Source organism: Atractosteus spatula, chromosome 16 (genome assembly GCF_055471065.1).
Source record: "Atractosteus spatula isolate fAtrSpa1 chromosome 16, fAtrSpa1.hap1, whole genome shotgun sequence".
In the NCBI taxonomy this organism is placed as follows: Eukaryota; Metazoa; Chordata; class Actinopteri; order Semionotiformes; family Lepisosteidae; genus Atractosteus; species Atractosteus spatula.
In genome coordinates, this window is record NC_142721.1 from 7847476 (window position 1) to 7868519 (window position 21044).

At 42.6% G+C, this 21044-nt stretch overlaps 2 protein-coding genes across 7 annotated transcripts in view; both read right to left on the bottom strand.

Annotated features, from left to right (window-relative positions):
- Positions 1–1972: 1972 nt before the first annotated feature.
- sinhcafl (SIN3-HDAC complex associated factor, like) lies at positions 1973–9708 on the bottom strand. 2 transcript variants are annotated; one of them, XM_088935148.1, is made up of 6 exons: positions 9624–9708; positions 8075–8222; positions 7361–7460; positions 7053–7164; positions 6552–6702; positions 1973–6084 (listed from the first exon to the last, which is right to left on the bottom strand). In XM_088935148.1, the coding sequence occupies exons 2-6, from the start codon at positions 8200–8202 to the stop codon at positions 5922–5924; spliced, it is 654 nt and encodes a 217-aa protein (XP_088791274.1). In that variant the 5' UTR covers positions 8203–8222; positions 9624–9708; the 3' UTR covers positions 1973–5921. The 2 variants fall into 2 exon arrangements, with proteins under 2 accessions (XP_088791274.1, XP_088791273.1); XM_088935147.1 differs by lacking the exon at positions 9624–9708 and adding an exon at positions 8836–8869.
- A 1567-nt stretch (positions 9709–11275) lies between these two features.
- The window catches only part of dennd5a (DENN domain containing 5A), a 58578-nt gene continuing 48809 nt past the window's right edge, over positions 11276–21044 (bottom strand). For 3 of the 5 annotated variants that reach the window (XM_088934773.1, XM_088934774.1, XM_088934771.1), the window contains 8 exons: positions 20661–20782; positions 19962–20107; positions 19748–19866; positions 18759–18940; positions 18024–18106; positions 17254–17377; positions 16576–16744; positions 11276–14463 (listed from right to left, as the gene is read on the bottom strand). In XM_088934773.1, coding sequence (XP_088790899.1) covers positions 14280–14463; positions 16576–16744; positions 17254–17377; positions 18024–18106; positions 18759–18940; positions 19748–19866; positions 19962–20107; positions 20661–20782 — 1129 coding nt within the window. In that variant the 3' untranslated portion in view covers positions 11276–14279. The remainder of the gene's footprint in view (positions 14464–16575; positions 16745–17253; positions 17378–18023; positions 18107–18758; positions 18941–19747; positions 19867–19961; positions 20108–20660; positions 20783–21044) is intronic. The other 2 variants (XM_088934776.1, XM_088934775.1) reach the window with 1 other exon arrangement.

The window sequence follows — 21044 nt, forward strand, 5'->3', positions numbered from 1 at the left end:
GAAGTCGCGGGCGCACACAGTACAATGTCCCCAGCCTCCATGCTGGGTATTGATCTGAAACCTCCAGTCAAGAAGGAACAGTGTCACCTACTGGTCCACCAACACCCCTTGCACTAGTAAACCTGGTTTACCTTGAAGATCTCTCGCCGCAGCGCAGTACTGAAACCAGCCCTACATTTTCTTACCGTCTGGGGTCTAATGAGATCACACTGCAAGCTGGAAACGAATACATATGACATATACCTCCCAAAACTGGTTTTGTTCATAAACGTTATATCTTTTCTAAACGCATATTTAGTTAAAATAAGTTAATAGTATCCTAGGATTATTTTATTCTCTTTTACACTTCACTGTTAATAGCTTTTGCTTTGTTACTAGCAAATTATTGAAGCTCCTTCGTCGAAGCCTTCAGTACGTAGTATAGTATATGGCTTACCTTCACATATAAAGGCAGTTCACAATTCTCAGTAACTGTGCATACACTAGCGCTGCAATGTAATTTGGTCGGAGACAGGGGGGAGGTAGTATCAGTAGAATATACAATAGCTAATAAACCAAATTATTCCTGACCTAAAATAGCTAAAACAAGAGACCAAATTCTGTCAAGTATACGATAGACTTCGCTGCAGAATCTTACTCTGACACCTGTTATTCGAGTTTTAATACTACCCTTCTTCGGTGATTTCCGGGGAAATATCAAGTTTTGCGTAACTGTTGTTAAAGATGAATTGGAAAGTGGTACATGAGCGCATGGTTTCCCCATTTCACTCGCAACAGAATCAAGAGCAAGCGATTTTCCTTAGGGTAAAAACCGGAATTTCAATTTATTCGCGTCTTTTGCTGATACATTTAGGTGTTGACAGATCGCCTAATCCACATATTAAAACCTTAAAACAGTAAAATAAAATGAAAACAACCATAGAAATGTTAATTATGTGCAGATTATCAACACTAATTAAACCGTATATCTAAGGTGCTTGTTTTTACCCGAAAGGAGAAATTATTCATAAAAACGAATACAAAAGTGATTCCTGGAATAACACTCCAGGTATTTGCGCATATATACGTGTCGTTAAGTACTTTTGGTATTTTCCCAAGTCACAGACCAATCGATTCGTAACCTTACAAGAAGTCGAGTAGAAAATTGTCGCGAAAAACGTATTGGCACGTTGTTTTCGCTCCATATTTCCGTGTTTTAATTGATATTTATGTTCAAAACATCCACTCAAATGTTTAATACGTACGTACCAAGTCTGAAACAAACCCAAATAGTTTTTACAAGAGGTAATACCCCTAAAAGCATTTATTTTGTGGATCCCAGTCAAACTTAAATACCAGTTATGAAGAAGTTTGACTGATCTGACAAAGCAGATTGCTTTCCTTTCCTTTAAGAATATGAATTAAAAAAGCGAACTGTAGGAGACAGAAGGAAATTATTGGGACAGACATATATGCCAGAAAATGTATTGTCGTCCTTGAAATTGGTGATTTAAAAAGCATTACGAAATAGAGCGGAATGATGTTAAAAAATAGGACTAGTCTCCATCTAGTGGTATAATATTGGAATTAACGAGTAAAATGGAGATCAAGCCAGCATTCACAAATCCATACTGCTGTACTAGTAAAATATTTTTACTGGAAGGCACATTTAGAAAACCGAAACTGTGAAAAGGTGTACAAAATTTATCACAACAGGCTGCAAGCGGGAAACGATTAAATTTTACAAATACATTTAAAAATATTCTTATGGATTTTTTAATTGCAACTTTGTCATCAAATGCATCGATAGATCTAGTGTAACTGTGTGGAGTTCCACGGGAAAATTAGCATTTTCTGTAAATTTAAAATGAAATTTCTGAAAAATCATTTCTCGGGATAGAAAAACCTCATCTATCCTAATTCAAATATTAGATATAGTACAATATAAAAACAAAAAAATGTGCTTCATCTTTCAGTAGAACTCAGACAGAACCATTTTTAATATTTTATTAAAATACAGAAGTAATACAGTAGAGATATATAAAATAGCATTCAATTTAACAGTTGGTAAAAAAATCCAAAAAGTGCACAAAAATAAAATGATTTTCAAACAGTCATTTTACAGCATCAGGTGAATACAGAAAGCTTATGCAAAATAAATAAAATAAATTAGACTGGAGACTTAGACGCTTAATTAAACCTAAATTCCCTTGCAGAATTTCACCAGTTCTTACAAAGGCACACTTCAAATGATTATGTACCTTTTTCGTAAAAATAGCAGTTTCCTCGACTTACAAATACTAAATTGTGATTTTTGATTTGGTATTTTTTCCCCATGTAGTAAGCAAAAACAGATCATTCCATCACTTGTTTGACATCGTTCAACAATTATCCTACTTCAAACGTTTTAATGAAAATAAAAATAATCTGAAAAGTTCTTTAATCTTATCACTGATACATGATGATACTGAATAAAGGACACAGTTCTCTGACATTGCAGAACACGACAAAGAGAAACAAAAATAGTGTTTTATGCACTGCAGAAATGCAAAACAAATAAATAAATGACCTTAACCAAGACGCGAGAAAAATTAGTCTGAAGAGAATCTTTATAGAAAATCTGTTTGGTAGATGATTCAATACAAGATGATTTTTTTAGAGGTCGGAGTGACAAAAAACATGGCCAGCTGTTAAGTCTTGGAAATACAACTTCACTGGATACGTCCAATATCTGAAAGCCCCATTATTCCTGGCAAGGTTCATCTCAACCCAGAATCTGCCCCAGAAGCACAGGGCACATGGGGTGTAATCCCTCACCGGGCACCCACAAGGACAGACACCAAACTAACCTCAAGCATGTTTTTGTGAGGTGGAAGGAAACTGCAGCACCTGGAGAAAACCTACACAAACATGGGAAGAATGCACAAGATCGTCCAAAATCAAACTCGGGAGCCAAGAGTGTTGAGGCAGCAGTCCCAACCACCTCAGTAGGTATACACAGTAGCACGCAAATTTAGAGGGAATAGGCTTTAAGAAAGCAATTGCTCTTCAATCATTTTATTAGGATTCATTCGGTCCAGGATAAATCCGATTCTACACTTAATGAAACCAACAGGGCTTTGTTGTTAATTAAAAGCAGAGGGGGCACTCCATCCTAATTTTTTTTTTACATAGCTCTCTCTCGTCGTTGAAGTATGTCTGCGGTTAAGTCCCCTATTTCATTCAGTACGAAACAAGTACTACGGGAACTCAAAGGCGCCATCTTCAGGTAAAGTGGTTTCCTGCACTTCAGTGAAAACCTGGGAAATATTTCAGATTCTCAAGAATCTGTTGGAAATGAACACGAGGTGTATTGGTATTGGGGGGGGACACATTTAGTGAACCACCTCTCAAGTTGGAAAAAAAAACTTCAGCACATTTTACTTTACATGGACAGTACAACAAACATTCAGTACAATTCATGACTTTGAAAATGTGAATAATGAATGGTTGAAAGCACAGTAGATATTTTAAATGTCAGTTAAGATGCATATAATGCAAAACAGCTGAACTACATACATGTCTTAATGTTTTAATCTGGATTTACTAAAAATCTGAAACTGAATTATAGTACATTTTTGGTTTTTCATCTTTTGGTGTTATAGTTCTTCTAAAATGATGTTTCCATACAGTAAAACCAATGTCATGTTACTTGTGAAATACTTGACTCTTTAAGATGTACAACACCCTGACCTTTCAAATACTTCCCTGTTAACAGGTGCATTTTCTTGGCCACAGTACAACTTATCATTTAAAAAAAATGGTTTCACACATCAAAAGGACAGCTGTGACATTTGGAAACATTTTGCTTCACATGCAGCTACACAAACTTGCCGTTTTTAAAAATCCGGAAAAAAAACACCAAAAAAGGTGGTCAACTTCATCTCAAGCAAACTATTTTCATTGAAATACCCAAATGGTGCATTAACACAAACCAGGCAGAAGACAAAGATGAAAAAAAAAATCAGGTTTCTGTAAACATGCAGAATTCTGAGCCAGACTAGAAATTAAACTCCAATCCACACTTTCAGTTAGGCAGTTCTTGTTCTTCTACAGCACAAGCAGCAAATGCACCAACAAGGTCTTAAAAGATCAGTAGTATAAAAGACCAAAGTGTTTGCAACAGTACCAGTCACATACGTTGCCAGTATATCCTAGGATATCGTATTGCTCCTGTTATCTGTTGCAGAACAGAAGTCCACTGAGAGCTGAACTACTTGGAAGACTAGTCTTCAACACAAAGCTGTCCTTTCAATACTCCTAGTTAAAGGCTACAAAGCAACCTGAAATTTACAGTTAGAGATGCAATCCTACAAGTATGGTTTGGTGGCATAATTCTGAGCTTTGGAACTGCTCCATCTTACCTACTGATAAGGCCTTTCACACCAATGTGGAAATGTAATCTTTTCAGGGAAAACAACTTTCCCATTTTTTGTTGGGAAACAACCCAGCATTTACTTGACTATGGTTAAACTCAGTTGCATATAAAGTTCTGTGATTTGCAAAACAAAAATTTCACTTGCTTTAAAGTACAAGTTCATAATTTCTGCCCTAGAATCTATACTTCATAGAGCTCATGGAAGACGATACTCATTCTGAGATGTTTATTTCCTGTACTGAGTTACAAAATAGTTCATTGCATATTAGAACCCAGTGGGTCAAAAATAACTGTACACCTGCGAATACAGCACCATATTGTGTGCTGAAAAGCAGAAGGAAAAAAAGTATTCCTTTATTCAATGTAAACTAGTAAATGAATGTGCCAGGCTGCAATTCAATGTAATGGAGATGCATCCATACATTAATGGACTGGGTTTTACTGGAAATACCTCAATTCGCTTTTATGTTTGTTTATGCTAGTGAAACCATTTGACATTACCATGGGTTGACCTCTCTCCTGATCAAGGCAGTGACATGAAGCGTGCATCAGCCACAGACCACTGTCACCTCTTTATACTGTTTGTAGGGCACAAGCTTAAGAGGCCACACTATTGTGCCCATTAGCTGCTAAACTGAGGCGCCAACATCGCTTTTCCAGCTAAAACACACTCTTAGGTCTCCAGATTGGCTCAGTGGGTAAAGGTGCTCCCCCAAACCCGGGCTGAGGTCTGTGATCATGGGGTCGAGCTTGGGTCGTGGCACTAGCGGAGGCTGTTCCAAATCAGGTAGGCACAGCTCAATGACCCCGATTAGATCCCCTGATAAAAGACACATTAATCGGGCTGCCCAAGAAGTATACCATTTCAGGACTGCCGTTCCATACATTTCAAGAAACATCTTGAGTCAACCAGCTGTCCAAAATTAATGTTTCAGTTCAATGAGGAATAGAGAAAGGGGTTCCCACAACACGCCAAACAGCATTGCTGTGAACGCAAACGTATTCCACCACTTCACTGCACTGGTTCGAAAGACCTTGTGTTTTATTTTGCATATCAAAATATAAAGTAAATGTTTGTTTGTTTTTTTTAATCCAGACTGCACTTAAGAAACCAAACAAGACTAGAAAAGGGCAGTCAAGATGCCAGTATAAAATCTGAACACTATTTACATATGCAGATACTAGCAATAAAAAAAAGGATTTTTTACAGTCTTTGAATGAAATACATAAAAAAGAAAAACCGAATAATCTGGCTGTTAAGGCCTTATATAATCACGCCTCCTGATCCTATAAATATTTTACTAATGCCCATAGTTTAAAAACGGCCTTTTTTTGGCTTTTTTTTCTTTTTTTAAAAAAAGATACATCAGAAAACTCATGTACAAAAGACAATAAAGAAACAATTTACCTGGGTAACTGATATACACTTAACTAAATAATGGGGAAGGGGGTGAGGAAAGGGGTCACCGGAGACAAGAACTGAGGTCAGGACCGGACAGCCGGGCCGAGCCACACCAGGCCCTCATCACCACCTTTCCTCGTCTTCCTCTTTCAGGCCTGGCCCGGTCTCCTCCGGTGCCGCCGCGGGCTCCGGCTTCTTGGAGCTGCAGCATGGCTTGAAGAGGCGTGGGTCGATCATGACTTCGCCGAAGCGCCCCTTGTAAACGATGCCACAGCACACCTTTTGCCTAAAAGCAGCAGCAGAAAAACAGCCCTTTAAAGGTTTACGTTATCACTGGCAAAACATGCTTCCACACGGATCAGTCTGCGCAGGTCTTACTACCGATCCCACTTTCCTGACGGTACCGCAGGGCTCAGCAGACCCGCTCCTGAAGAACCTCAACCCAACTATCACAGAGGAGACCGGGAACTCGCAAGGTCTTGACAGCCGAAGGGCCCTGGATCAGATCGTGTGCACATGACTTATTCTGACAAGCCATCTGCTAATCAGTGATCGTCTTTACCAACGATACTAAAAAAAAAAAACATACTCCCCCGAGAGCACAGCTGGAGAGCTCTGCTCCAGCGGTCATGCCCTGCTACTTGAAGCAGCGCCCCCTAGCGAGTAAACAAGCTGATGCGAGGTTGGGCCAGGAATACTTAAAAAGAGCTTGAATTCCGAGGAAAGCGGGCTAAAAAAAAAAACAGATCGCACCTTTTCCAGTAAGAGAGGTCGATGAAAGAAAACACGGATGGGGAGGAGTGCCTCTGCTTGGATTCGATGTCAGAGCCCTCGTCGGACTGGTTGCTGTAACTGGGCGACTGGGAGGGCGAGGCGCTGGACGTGGTGCTGTGAGCATCCGAATCTGTAAGGGAAGGACAAGGCTTGGTGGAACTTCCCGGGAATTGCCAGCAGCCGCAGGAGTCTGGCTCCTGCGCGGGTGAAGGGCGATGCAGAGATCCAGACAGGTGAGGCATGCAGGGAGAAGTGGGAACTCCCCTGATGATGTCTTCTGCGCGCGCGTCTCTTTGTGAGACACCTTCTTGAAATCGTAGCCTCACCTGCCGGGACTTAAGACGATTTAACACTACAAACACACCTGCCTTGTCATCTTCTGCAGCTGGGCCACAGCAGCAGCCCGTACAGCACGCACAGCCCATCCAGGCCACTACAAACACAGACACAAAAGGATCTAACATCCAGCCTGCTACTCACTTTGCCTCTTGAACTTGTGAAGCTTCTTGAGTTTCTTTTTGCTGCCATCGCTGCTTTTCATCTTCTTGGGTTTGGTCATCTTGAAGCCAGGCCCTGCTCTCGCATCAACCACCTGAGGAGAGACGCTTCAGAAATCAGTGCCAGACAGGCGGAAAACACAAAGCCATCCCCCATTATTTTTTTTTTGCTGGCATGTACTAGAAATACAAGGAAGCTTCACTTCTTTATAACTAAAAAAAATCAGCCCAAACCTTTTCACCACGATCTTGCAAAAAAAAAAAAGTATTTTCTGCACAGTGGATACTTACGTGATTCCAGTTCTTTTTGGAGCCCAGGGGAAGTTTCTTCCAGCGCTTCACTAACAGGACGCAAGCATTACATATATCTCCCGTCCGATCTTCCATCAGCCTAGAACAACAAAAAATATTTCCGTCCTGTTTGCTAGCAATACGTTTAGAAAAGTGATGGAGATCTGGAAAGACTTCCGAAACATTTGATGAATCTTATATCAAGTGTAATTGTTATAATTGCTTTGCTGCATACCACACTGCACTGCCAAGCAAAGAGTACCAAGTGGTACTGGTACCGGTTATTTCATCGGAGACCGCTGATGAACGGCAAAACTACGTTTTGGGATCTTGAATGATGTGATAAATCACCGCTGTGGTCCAGATTGTTTTATTTTTCCCGGAGTGCTGTTTTTATACACGTTTAAAGTCGTGCTCACTAACGTGAGAGGTAGATTAATTAGAGATTTGATTCATGGCGCGGTAGTGTCACGCAGAGGAGACATGTCGCCAAAGCTGGTTACCAGCTCTCCCCCCAGCTAACCAGAGAGCGGCTGGAGACTGGGAACTTTTCAGTAAGGGCAGCGGAACAGCTACTCAGTCGCTCTTCTTGTTGAAAAATAAACGAGTGGTAACAATAAATGAAAACGACATAGGAGTGTCTAACTCTTATTTTGTGGCTGAACCATGCAACTGCGATCAAATACATTTTAACGCAGAATACAACAAACTTACCCAAAGCAGAGCCTGAAGTTTTCTTCGTACCGACCGCTGTCTGTGAAGCGAGAGCTGGACGACTTCGTCTTACAAATGCAACAGCCTTCGTGGCTGCGATAGATCTTCGATTTATGAAAACCAAACATCTCCAAAGGTTCGTGCAACACTGAGGGGGGGAGGGGGGGGAAAGGCGAAATCATGGGTGTCAAACAGAAGCGAAATCAATTTGATCTTTTGATAAAAGACGAATAAAACAGATCGACATAACACACGTGAATACGTAAGTGAATACGGTAGTGCCTCAGACATGCCCCTGCTCCATGTTTGTTTCCGCGGTTATTACTATAAAGGGGGCGGACACCGCAACGTGCATTGCAGGCAAAGAAATGTTTTCTTTTTAATGTTAAATTCTGAATAGACAGCAAAATACGCGACGACAAACTTTGAAAGACCACGATGTACCATCGCGGTCTTTTAAGAGTGCATATTTAAGCGTAACTAGCCAATTATTTGACCTAAATGTCGTGCTACGTTGGTACTACTTGAGCTGTAGCGCCAGACACAACATAACCCATTTTCTCTCGCAAGCAAGCAACGCGATTCGATCGTACTACGTGCAAAAACAACATTGGTGGAACAAAAACAAAACTTTTTTAAAAAAATTCAACAATCCCTTCACCTGGGAAGGCGAGGAAATTTTTTTTTCTCCCAAATTACTTCTCGTCGCATCGTGCTTTCCAAACGGCACGCTTTTAAATCGCGTCGAAACCGAAACTTACTTTAGAAAACAAAGAAGATGCGTCGCGGCGTTTGGATGGCATATTCTTTCATCTCCCTGGAGCTCAATGGATGAATGCACAAACGGCAAAATCTACACGTTTCAGCATCAAAGGTGTCGCGCACGCTACCATCTATAGCCGAGACGCTTCAGGGTCACTGTATCCATCAAACCTCTCGCCCTGACGTCACCACGCGAGCATCAAAGATCCTCGTCTGTTTAAAACACTTGGTATAAAGTCCCCCGAAATGCCGCCGTACTTTCCCGTAACAATATTGCGATATGCAGTGCGATGCCAGGCGTGATCTGGACCCAGCTCGGCAGAGTCGAGCTTGGATCCCTCTCGCAGATAAGCGGGGAGGTGCTTTATTTTAAAAGGAACGTTACCGACACTGAACCATGCAACACTCAAGACAAATCCTCATTTTCACAACAACAAGTCCCCCCCCACTCCCCCGTCGTCTGCACGCCAGCGGTCGCAAATGTGTAACTTTCACGGCGTCTGCTCTTTTTATTTTAAAGAGAGAGAGAGAGAGCGGGGTGGGGGGGGGAAGCGCGAAACAGTTTGATGTCCTTGATTTTAGTTTTTGTTACTACCACGCCACGCTCCCCGTCCACGTTCTCCCATTGTTGTGCGCTAATGACCACCTTGCAGACAAGCATCTATCCGCTTTTCTTCCCCGACAGACACCTCCGAGTCTCGGGAACCCCGACCGCCATGCTTCGTGTGCGTTTTCTTAAAATCTATAGCAAAACCGCCCGCGAAATTGCAAAAAGAACAGGACTTACCAACAAAAACTTTGAAACCTCGCTGTTTTCTGAGGGGGACGACTGCGCATGCCTTACTACGCTACTCCTGCATACAGCTGGATATTAGAATATCATTAGCATGAAAACATTGGCCCCAAACGTAGCATCACAGAAACACCATATAAGGAGTCCAACGTACTCGTTTGAACACAAATTTAACCAATCGGAGGAGCCCCGGACAGGCATTTAAGCATGTTGCATTCCGGGAAATGTAGTTCGCTTACACGCCCCCCTCAAGCCACTCCTACGGCTCGGGGTGGCTAAAGAGACTGCACTTCCCACAAAGCCGCAGGGGACTGAAGGAATGAAACAAAAAAACTATTGTTAGGCTGGGGGCACTGAAATGGCGCGAATGGGTTTTCGGTAGCACGACAGCCGCCCGGGGTCGGGCGCAGCTCCTACAGCGCGGTTCAGCTTCGGGGCTGCGGTCCCGGGGCTGCCGTGCCGGTTCGCGCTGCTCGGCCGCCCGCGGGGACGGACCGCTGGCCGCCCGGCAGTGTTGACATTGTTCACGCGGGGCTCCTCCCACCCCGGCGCGAGCCCGGGCGGTGTACGTGCGTCCCGGGCAGTTTCATTCACAACTTGGGGCTGCGCGCGCGGGGCGGACAAAAGCGGCGGCGCCCCGCGAGCTCCTGCTGCGCGCGAGGAGCCCCCGTCCACCTCGTTCCCACGTGTCACGCACTTTAAAAAAAAAACAGACACACACCCCCCCGCAAAGTCCCATCGAGGGCGATTAAAAGCAAACACTGTTTTCCCGTTTTGTTGGTTTTTTTTCCCCTGTCCTTCGCGGGCTCGCAGAAGTTTTGTTTCGCCTGCGAGGTCCCGCCACATGCGCTTCATGTAATGCGACCAAGCACCCCGAGTCCCTACATAAACGCACCTGGGCTTAGTACTGTATAAATCTTATTTTTAGCTTAACCTACGCAGTCGCTTTTATTTTGGAGCCCTCGATGAAAATAGCAAGCCCTTGTTCGATGGAATCAGGATGACATCGATTAACTGGGTCACTGAGCAGCGATAGAAATACCGTATTTTCAGCGGAACTGTACCTGCGTTTGTGTCTTATCAAATTTGCTGTGTATAGCGTCTATACTGCATATTAGTTTGCAGATCGGTGCAAAACTAGACAGACCATGCTGGTCTTTATGAAATATAAAATACAGAGCGAGCTGTAGAAAATCACAAAAACGTAAACGCAGATCAATGCATTAATTGTGAGAATTCACGATTTTGTATGTTATTAGAGATCTTAAATCCTTTAAAAGGACCTAGAAAGTCAGTGTAATAGTAACCGTTTCGGCTGTTATTTGAAGGACTGGTCTTTTAACATTTACAGCGTTCTGTAAATACAAGGTTTTCAAGGTGTTTTCAATTGCAATTGTATCTTGAAACAGGCATAACGTGTTAATGCACCCTATTACTTTATTTAGTATTTAGACAACACACATTTAATTTGTTTAATAATTTCAAAATTGCTTTAAGTGTCGAAAGAATATCAAGGAAACTAACTGGAAATACAGCCAATTTCTGTGGCAAAAATCGTTCTTATGAACCAAATGAGGTGTTTTTAGAGTAGAGCAGTTTCATTAAAAGGTCAACACCAAGTGGAAATAAATAAGAAGCCTTACTGTTAGGAAATGTTTACCATTTATTCATCAGAACAAGTGTAAAATACAAGTGTAACTACTCAGGGCCATTTCTCTAGTTCAGAGCTACATTTCCTATACAGAATAGATACAACCAGAGCAGTTACAAAGATAAAAAGGATGCCTTCTATAAAACCACTTCCCAGATACATTATTAATTGCAATCTACATACTACAGAGCAAGTTCATGGTTTATGTAAAAATATACAATACACTTTTACATGGAGACATTATCCTTTTGTTTTATTACATTTTATACACTGTACAGTTAACCACTTCTTATTTTACACTACACAACACTGCTTTATTAACCTTTTTTAAAAAAGTAGTATCTGTCCCAAGAAGCTCAGCCTGTATATGGTTTCAGACTTAAGGCGGATGAAATATCAGCACTAGCCAAGCATTTTGGGGATGAAATGGTCTAATTTAATGTTTCCATGAAGCTATTATGCCTTCAAACTCTGCTGCCTAGTACAATGGGACAAAAGTCTGAACCATATAACCCTTAATTTTTCTTTGTTTTTTACTTTTGCTCTGTGTAGTGAATATTGCATAGCATATTAACAGCAGCAATCTTAAGTCTATGGGAGATGGCTACTGGAGCTGAGAAATACAGCCACTGTCTTTAAGTGAAATATAACACTGTAAACTTCCACTATTCTCCATGGATTCACATGGCTCAGGAATACAAATGCATGTCTGTATACTTGGATAGAACTGTATTCACAAATACAATTTCTTATGTTCCCCCAGTGTTAAAAGATGCTCCGTGTCCTTGTAGTGTCTTGCGAAACAAGTAAATTGCAGAACACCCCAGATCATGTCAAAAACTGAGATTACTCTACAGGAATGTGCACTAAAAAGTGAAAGTGTCAATGAATTTGATGAGGTTAAAAATCGTCAATGCTTTCATTTGGGAGAATAATATACAAGAAAAAAATCCCAAAAGCCCAGAGTGCCAAGCAGATGCCCTCCAAATTTACTGAGCTGGGAAAACACTTCCTCAGAAAGACCCTCATCACAGTTTGTTAATCAAAGAAGATCCGGTACCAGAGGTGAGAAGTAGCTTCATTCTCGGCCGTAGTTGGAAAAACATTGCGAGTTGAGGGTCTGAACCACCAGAATGAGAACGCAACCCCATCCCATTAATCTCGTCAAGCTGATTTTGTTCTGTTTCAATCACATTATCAGTACTGGCCGCACTGGGAACAAATATTAACCACTGGCCCTGCTGAGAACAAACTCCCGAAAAAGGGGGCAATTCAGAACTTAAACCTACGTGTCTTTGGGAAGAGGGGGGAAACCACAGCAGCCCACAAGAACGGGGGGGGGGGGGGGGGGCAAAAATGAAATACCCCCAAAACAGAGGACTGTTTCGAACAAGGAATCAGTCCAAGACCCTGGAGGTGTGAGGCAGCAAAGCTAACTGGAAATTGTACTATCATCCGCCACGTTCTAAAACCAGGAGGAAAGCCTTGAAGTGGACCTTCAAATCCTGTCAGATTACAACCTATGAACTTGTTAGTGCCACAGGAGGATGTACTGAAGTCTCCTCCAAATCCACACACGCTTGTTAAAAATGGCAGCAAACTAAACACAATCGAACCTAGATCCTACATCCTCCACTGCAACCTACATCCAAATGAATGTGAAACTCCCAAACCTGGTCACTGGCTTATTTGATAATGCCTGTTTTTCAGCTGATGGGTAAATAAAAACATATACTGTATATATCCCGAGAAGTGCAAGAGGATATTTTTGCGGACAATTCAGGAATTCACATGCCAGGTGGTGGGCAGATGGAGAAAGTGTCCTGTCAGTAACGGAGAGGATGTCTGGCTCAGCACAAACCTCCATGAAAACAGAATGATTCCCACAATCCTGTTCTTGGAATGAGAGAAAGAGCTTAGAAGGAATGTTACTTATACTCAGTCTCAGTGAGGTCTAAACAGGTTAAAAAATAATAATAATAATAATAATAATAATAATAATAATAATATATGTGAAAGCATGAACAAGTGAAAGCACAGACAGAAAAACAAGTCAACTTTTAAAGTAGAATGGAGGTTAATGGTTTTTCAAACTTGCCAATTATTACTGAAATGATACTCGACGGTCGCTTATACAAAAAGGACAACATGCACTAGACAGAAGCTCTAAAGCCTGATTTATAATTTAAAAAAATAGACAGGGTGAACTCTTCTCCGGCACAACTGAATGTATGATCTGAGGAAGCAATACCCGCAGAAGCAGTATATGATGAACGCTGACACTACATTTTGGGGAAAAAAAAGTTAAATGTGTACATTATTAGAGAAGATATAAAAACTAATTTCAGTTCATTTTTCATATTTCATATTAAAAATCGTATTCCCTCCCATTGTTCCCTTACAAAAATAACCCAAAGTTTTCTATAGACACGTAGCAGTACATTTCTGTAGAGAACAACTTGCAACTATTTCTATAGAAACCTTTCGGTCATCTATGTGTCATTGTTGTAAGGGTTAGTACTTATAAAGTATACTTCTACAACATTTGTTTTGAGCTCAAGTTCGGCCTCTGTGAAACCTAAATTTCAATAACAGAGCAAGCAACTCAACAGACATATCAAAATAATACTGTTCCTTTTTGAAAATATATTAAGTTATTTTTGTTTGCTTCCTTTTAAATATAGCTATTATCAGCAGTACACAACAACAACAAAAGATCTAAATTCTTGAATACAGTATAGCACAGGTTGTTTCTGTTACTAAAATAAAAAACAACAAAGAATAAAAATGGGTTTAACAGCACATTTTGAGAACAAACATAATGACACACTGTAAAAGGCTCATTGCACTTAATATATGGCAAAATAACTGCAGCTTTAAAATAAGCCAAAAATGTCCTTTCCTCAAGTCTCTTTTCCAAGTAAAAAATGTGTTAGACTAGTCCTTCGAAGCTCCCCCTTGCGCTTGCAGTATCGGGTGCTGCTTGTGTCCTTGTGTGCCTAAATACCTATTCCTTTGACTAGAGAGGTCTCCAGTGTAATGTTGAACTCCTGCAGCGTCTGCAGCACTCTGATCAGAGAGTTCACGAGCGTGTGGTCCTTTATCAGCGCCATGTCCTCATACATCTGCACAGTGATTGGGCAGTCCGCGAGGAGAGCTATCCAGTGGTGCAGCAGATGATCCCTGGGGAGGAGACATGGCACACAGTCAGCAGTGGTTAATAAGGCCCTGGCATAGGCAGGGCTGGTACAGAGAGAGCATTTTGTTTCTTTAATGTGTTTACACAACAGCTGCTCCCAGCTAATTATCCAGCAGTACAATTCAATAGGATGAAGCTGAATCAATTAACAATGCTGCACGATCTTGTGCGGCCAAGCACAGTCAAAATTCACTAGAACTTCTAAAGGCATAACTGATACCATACAGCAGGCCAGAGATATTCTATGTAACTGCTTTTGTGACAGTTCGATCTGAGGAGGAACAGACTTCACAGATGCTAAACCTTAAGCCTGAGGCATATTTAAATTAAGCCGACCTTGACTGAAAGTCTACAAATATGTATCAGCAGTATACATATTATTTTCAATTATTTTAGAATTGCCAATTCTTTTGTGAGGTACCCCCCCCCCCCAAGACGGAATATTCAACTGCGTCTTTACGTGTTGGCTAGCAGTGGCGATGCCACTCCTGCTGTGGGTGACGTGGTGCCAACCAGCGGGTGACATGACCCAGGCTGAATCTGGTCATGTATGTGGGTCACAGAGCCCTGGCTGCCCTGAGTGAGCTGCCTATACCAGCAGGGCTGCAGTGCCCAGACACCCCTCCCCAGGAAGTTCACCCCACTACGGGAAGATTAAAACGACATCAGAGTGTTCCAACCAGGAAACGATAAACAAATCACTGGCGATGTTATGCAATGGATTACTTGTATTACAGTGCCCAGAGTCTGCTTTATAAAGGCATGCTTTCAAGGATGAACAAAGGCTTTTCTGAGGGGAAAAAAATCCAAAGATTTAGGTGTAGGTTTATAGATTTGTGTACGTATATCATAGTTTTGAATGCAGACACCAGGGTGGTGAACACTGCGCACAGCGGGCCAATGACATTCTGAACACATGCACGCAGGACCCAGGGGAAGATGTTCGGGATAATGGCACTGCACACCAGAGAACACAAACAGGGCCTTACTGGGGAATACCACTGCAAGCACAGCTGCCAGTATTCAGGCAGCGTTGCCGGCTGTCTTTGAGCAAGACAATGCGTTCCCCATGATCCATGTGCACCAGACTTCAGCGCTCAGTTTTTCACACATTTGTCTGAACATGCCAGCTACCTCTGCAGGTGTCTTGTATGCATACATGTACATATATTCAAGACTGGGAAGACCGCATGTCCTCCAATGAGCAACATGAAAGGGGGTTGTTTGTTGTTCTTGTTCACAAAGAGCACTCACAGTGTTAACACTGGGAAAAAAAGTGCTGTGATGGAGGTGTATTTCACAGGTGAAAATTGTCACTGCAGCAGAACTGCCACAACAAAATGGAGGACACAGCATGCAAGTCCCGGCACAGACCGGCTCGTAATAAAGACAACACAGGAAATGACTGTCCATTGACTGGCAAGCTCTGATAGGCAGGTAATGAAACATATTTGTTTGTTTTCCCGAGAATCCTCTGTCTGAAAACAACAGCTGGATGGAATAACAGGAAGTCACATTATTTTAATATCCTTGAACAAGCGGAAGGCAGCCCCTGGTGATAAGTGATCTGCCTACATTGATAGTCCAACCTTTAAAGGGACAGAACTATAGCAGGTTACCATTCACTGTTGGCGGGGGGGGGGGGGATAGAGATTCCATTAAGTTTATATGGTTTGCAATTCCTCAAAAGCAGCCAGGCAGGGTCTCCACAAGAGTAGCTCTCCCTGCTAATTCTGGCACAGTACAAATAGTAACCATACCAGGAAATTCCAAAATAATTTAAATTATAGGAGATTGTGTTATTTAACATGTACCACCACAGGAAACGTGCAAGAAATATTTTTTTGTCAATTCTACAACTAAAACAATTAAGCTGTGTACGAATAATACAAAATAATTACATTTCATTTCTGGGGTTCTGAAACGTAGGTTTCTGGACAGCACAAATGGAAATCGTTTTGCGACTCCCTGGTGTTACAGCGCAGCGCTGAGAGACTCCCACCAGCACAGCTACGTGCTGCACTGCACTACTGCCTGCGGGTGTCAGTGTGCACATGTCCCTCAAGAAAGTCGGGGTTCCCTGGAGTCGGACTGACCTGGCCCCCAGGCACACCAGCAGCTGGAACTTGCCGTCCTTGCCGATACTCCGCGGGGTGCTGTTGATCGCGTTCATGAAGCGACAGAAGTTCCTCACTCTCGTCTGCCAGTTCTCATCTTGCACCATCTCCCTTTGTTCGGGGCTTTCAAAATACATCTGCGCCTTTTCTGGAGCAAGGAAAAATCACATTTCACCCACAGGGCAACACGGCAGCCCTAATGAGAGGCAAAACATACAGCAGACATGGCACAGGCGTCTTACACAGCCTGTCTTCACACCTCTATAGCAAGTTATAAAATATATTGTATCAAGTCACTTCTCAGGGTTATGGTGTGTTTTTATTAATGAATATTAATGAGCTCTCTCCATTTCTCAAAGCTTGGAGGAAGAACCATATAAACCCCTCAAGCATTGTAGAAAGTTTTCTTTGACTACATGCAAACAAACTGCAAATGAGAAGCCAGCCGAGATGGTTCTGCCTTAAGTCAAACTTTCATCAGGTGCTGAAGAGCTGCGGTGATGGCAGTGAAAGATGTTCCACTTCTTTAATTGGCACTGACTCCCTGCCCAGGTGCGGAGGTACTTAAGAAATTAAATAACTGGCAATTCTGAGGGGAAAAAGCCTAAACCTGAGCTTTTGTTCAGCCTGGAGGCAGGAATTAGGCAAAACACTTACCTAGGAAATCCCAGATGAAGACGTTTTTAAAGAGCCTGGGAGACTTGAAGCCATGCAGGAACACCTGTTCCAAGGCGGAGACCAGACCGTACTCTCCGCATAACAGGAGCGTCAGGCTGCCCCTCTGTAAAAAGAAGCACAGGCATCAAACCCGTCTCTCCCGTGGGGGAGCCAGAGCCTATCCTGGCAGGCACACACACACACGCTCACCCCAGGGCCCGTGTACCAAGAGGCATGTCAACGGACAGTGGGAGGAAACCGGAGCACCCAGAGGAATTCCACACGAGCAGACAAACTCCATGCAGATAGCAGCCCAGGTTTGGAATTGAACAGCAATGCTAACCACTGCACCACCGCTTATTAATTCATGTCTGGCTCAAAGTTGACTATTAAGTCATGTCAATAAAGGGTAAAGAAGACATGCTCTAACTCCAATACACCCAGTAAAACACAACGCCATTTGTTAAATCCTCTCTATTTCTATAGGACAAACAATGAATTGGGGAACAGGCTGAAACCCCTCAAACATAATGTGCTTCTTAAAAATACTAAGGCACACAGAAACAAGTGTACATGAAAATGTTTTTAAAAAATAAAAATACAGTGGAATATAAGCATACATACTTCTGTTAAACGGTTAAGCACACATGCCGTCACCATGTTTAGAAAGCATTCTTAAGCAGAAAGTCACACTGGACTTCACTGCTGAGCTTGAAAAGATAAGGCAAGATTGCTCAAGACTGGTTACAGAACACAGGCAGAGGACTCACCTCTTTCTCTGGTTTGTGGAAATGCTTTACAATCCCATTGATGGCCTCGCCAACACCCTCCTGTATCTGGCCTGTGTTTAACTCTGGAAGAGAGCAGGACAAATGCTTTCAGGCCTTTGTTATCATCCGGTTCAATTTACAACCCAAAAGAGCCATTTAGTGTAATCAGCAGGCCTCCGAATTAACCATTCACTCCAAAACACAGCAAAAAGACTCCAATGGAAGACCTTGAATTTTTATGGCTTAAGGAAAAACTCCCAGACCAATAAGCTTGGTGATCTTTACAGAACAGCAGAAATTAGGTTTACTTAGTCAGATAACAAAAAAATGTCCATTTATAACAGGAGACAGACTAACTCCAGTGTGACAAGGTCCCTATGTAGTTCGAACGGCAAATGACATCTCACCAACAGAAACGTTATGCAGCCCATATAGAAAGGAGAAATGTATTTAAACCAGAGCATTGTTGGTGGAAATGACAGCACACAGTTTGTAAGGAAAATAAAAATTAAAAAGAATAATATAAAGAAATCTTTCTCTTTAATAAATTGTTCCAGTTTCTTCCGCTGTAATCCAGCCTGAAGAGATAGATGTATAAAGCTGTTGACTCCGCTGTTCCTCTTCCTAATAACACTTTGAATGACTGTGACCCCCCCCCTCACCGCTGTGCGCTCTTGTCCCTCACTCCCCCACATGGGGGCACACAGCTGGTGCTCCTGACCGGGCGGCACTCACTTGGTTTGCTGTTTGGCGAGATGGTGACGAACCTCCGGATCACGCTGGGGGACTGCTGCATGGGCGGGGTCCTGCAGAAGCGCTCCTCGCTCTCCGTGTTGGGGGTCACCAGCTCGCCCACCAGGATCCGCTCCAGACTGCCGTCATCCACGCCCTTGCCCAGCCACCTCCCGCAGGGGAACCTGCGCCACGCCGGAGAGCATTAAAGGAGCCCCTGTTCACTGACACTGTCCCCAGGTAAAACCCTCCCCTTCGCATATCCCTGAAAGAGATCTGTTTCTTAAAACCCTTCCCAGACGAACATCCGCACAGGAGACCTTGGGTTTGATATTTTTCATCTCTCCGTGATCTGTGCCTTTTAATAAAAACTTTCTTGCATCTCAAGGAGGTGCTGTACATGGGGCAGGGGTGCACGTTCCTCCACCACAGAAACGCCCTGTTCTGGAAAGCCCAGAGTGGAATATAGCCAGGGCAACAGCCTTACTCTCCTGAACAGTGCCCTGGGACTTCTATTAACAAAGTAGTCAGGACATCGCTTTAACATTTCATCCGAGGGACAGCAACTCCTCAGGCAGTCAAAGTACTGGTACGTTAGACAGGAAACTCTGGACCAGTGTCACTTGTACCAGCAACGTGGTCTTTCCTGGACTTGAAGCGAGGGAGTATATTTTCATAGCCTAAAGTCCCGTTTACCCAGGACTCTGGAATGAGCACCCCTATTCATCCAAAGAGTGCCAAAGGATCTTTATTAACTACAATTCGCAAGAAACACATCTCATCTGAAGGGCTGCATCCGCTCTCACTATACTGTCGCAATTGCCTGGAATTTTGGCTAACAGTACCAGTTCTCAACCTTTTTTGACATTGAATTGTTCTGCTGTCGAAGTGTCCACTAGCAAAAACCAAATCCATAAATTCCTAATTAATACTTTTGTTACTAATATATAGCAATACATTCTTCTGATATTATTTTTTACTGTGGTACTCACTTGTAAGCATGGCCAGTGATTTCATTTCTGACCATGACACACTCCACCAGCCACTTAGCGTAAAGTCCTGAGTTATCATGTCCAATCTGCACTGTGGTCAGTTTTCCAAGATTTTGGCACTAGAAGGAAAAAAAACAGAAGATATACAAGACGTTAAAAGACATGAGACGTTCCCAGCCCTCCTTTTCTCTGAATTCCCAAATCTCAGACCCACCTCAAAGGTGATTTCCAGGGTATTTTTGGGGACCTGTAACACCCCCGTCTCAGACAGCTCCCCTGAGATACAGATCCACGGGTTGGCTGTGAACATAGAGCCCCCCAACTTCTTGCTTGGAATGACTAATACATGATAGGGAATCACTGTGGGGGGTAAAAAAAAAAAGACACGGGTGAGAGCCACACACTAAATTGTCTTTAGGTCTACAACAAATGACATCTAAAAACCATAAGAAATTCAGTTAAAAGCTGTTCATCACTTGAAAGATGACAGTGCCTTAACATGCATAACAAATTTATTACAAGGAAAACTAATCCTCTCAATAAACTGACACTTTATCATTATGTCTGGTTTTCTGAACAAATGTTCACTTTAGTGGTTGCCACAACCCAGGCTAATCTAACCAAGAGTGCATAAAAAAAAAGATTTACGATCTGTTTTTATAACGAGTGTGATTGTAATGCAGCTGTCAAAGCTAAGACTTATCAGGGCTATTATACTTCAGCCGCAATGGTTCAGCTCAGCACAATATTAAGGGCAAATTAAATCTGATGCAGCAGTGAGCATGCTAAATTCGATGTGGTCTCACAGAAGTTTTAAATGGTTTTTCTGTCATGAGCTTTGGTCTTGTACACAATGTGGGTTTACTATACATGCAAACATTAAATCACGGGTGTTGCTGCGTGGGGTACTTACTGACTGTTGTGAAGACATTGGTGAAACAGAAGTAGTCCACAGCGTTGAAAGACAGTAGGTGGTACAGGAATTGTTCCTTCTCATCATCACAGCGCAGGAAGGCATAGCGCTTGTACAGTTTCCTGAGCCGCACAGAATAGAACAAGGCACACTTCAGATTTTCCTTCTACAGGGAACTACTTCTCCACAGCAGACATCTTGAACTCTGCTCCTGGACAGCCCGTTATGAAGGTTTTATTAGCAACCACTAAATCATTCCATCCATCCACTTTCTAACCGCTTCTCCCAACTCGGGGAATTCCTATGCGCGGGGGAGCCGGAGTCTATCTCGGCAAAGAACAAGGCCGGATACACCCAGGATGGGAAGCTGGTCTACAATAGGGC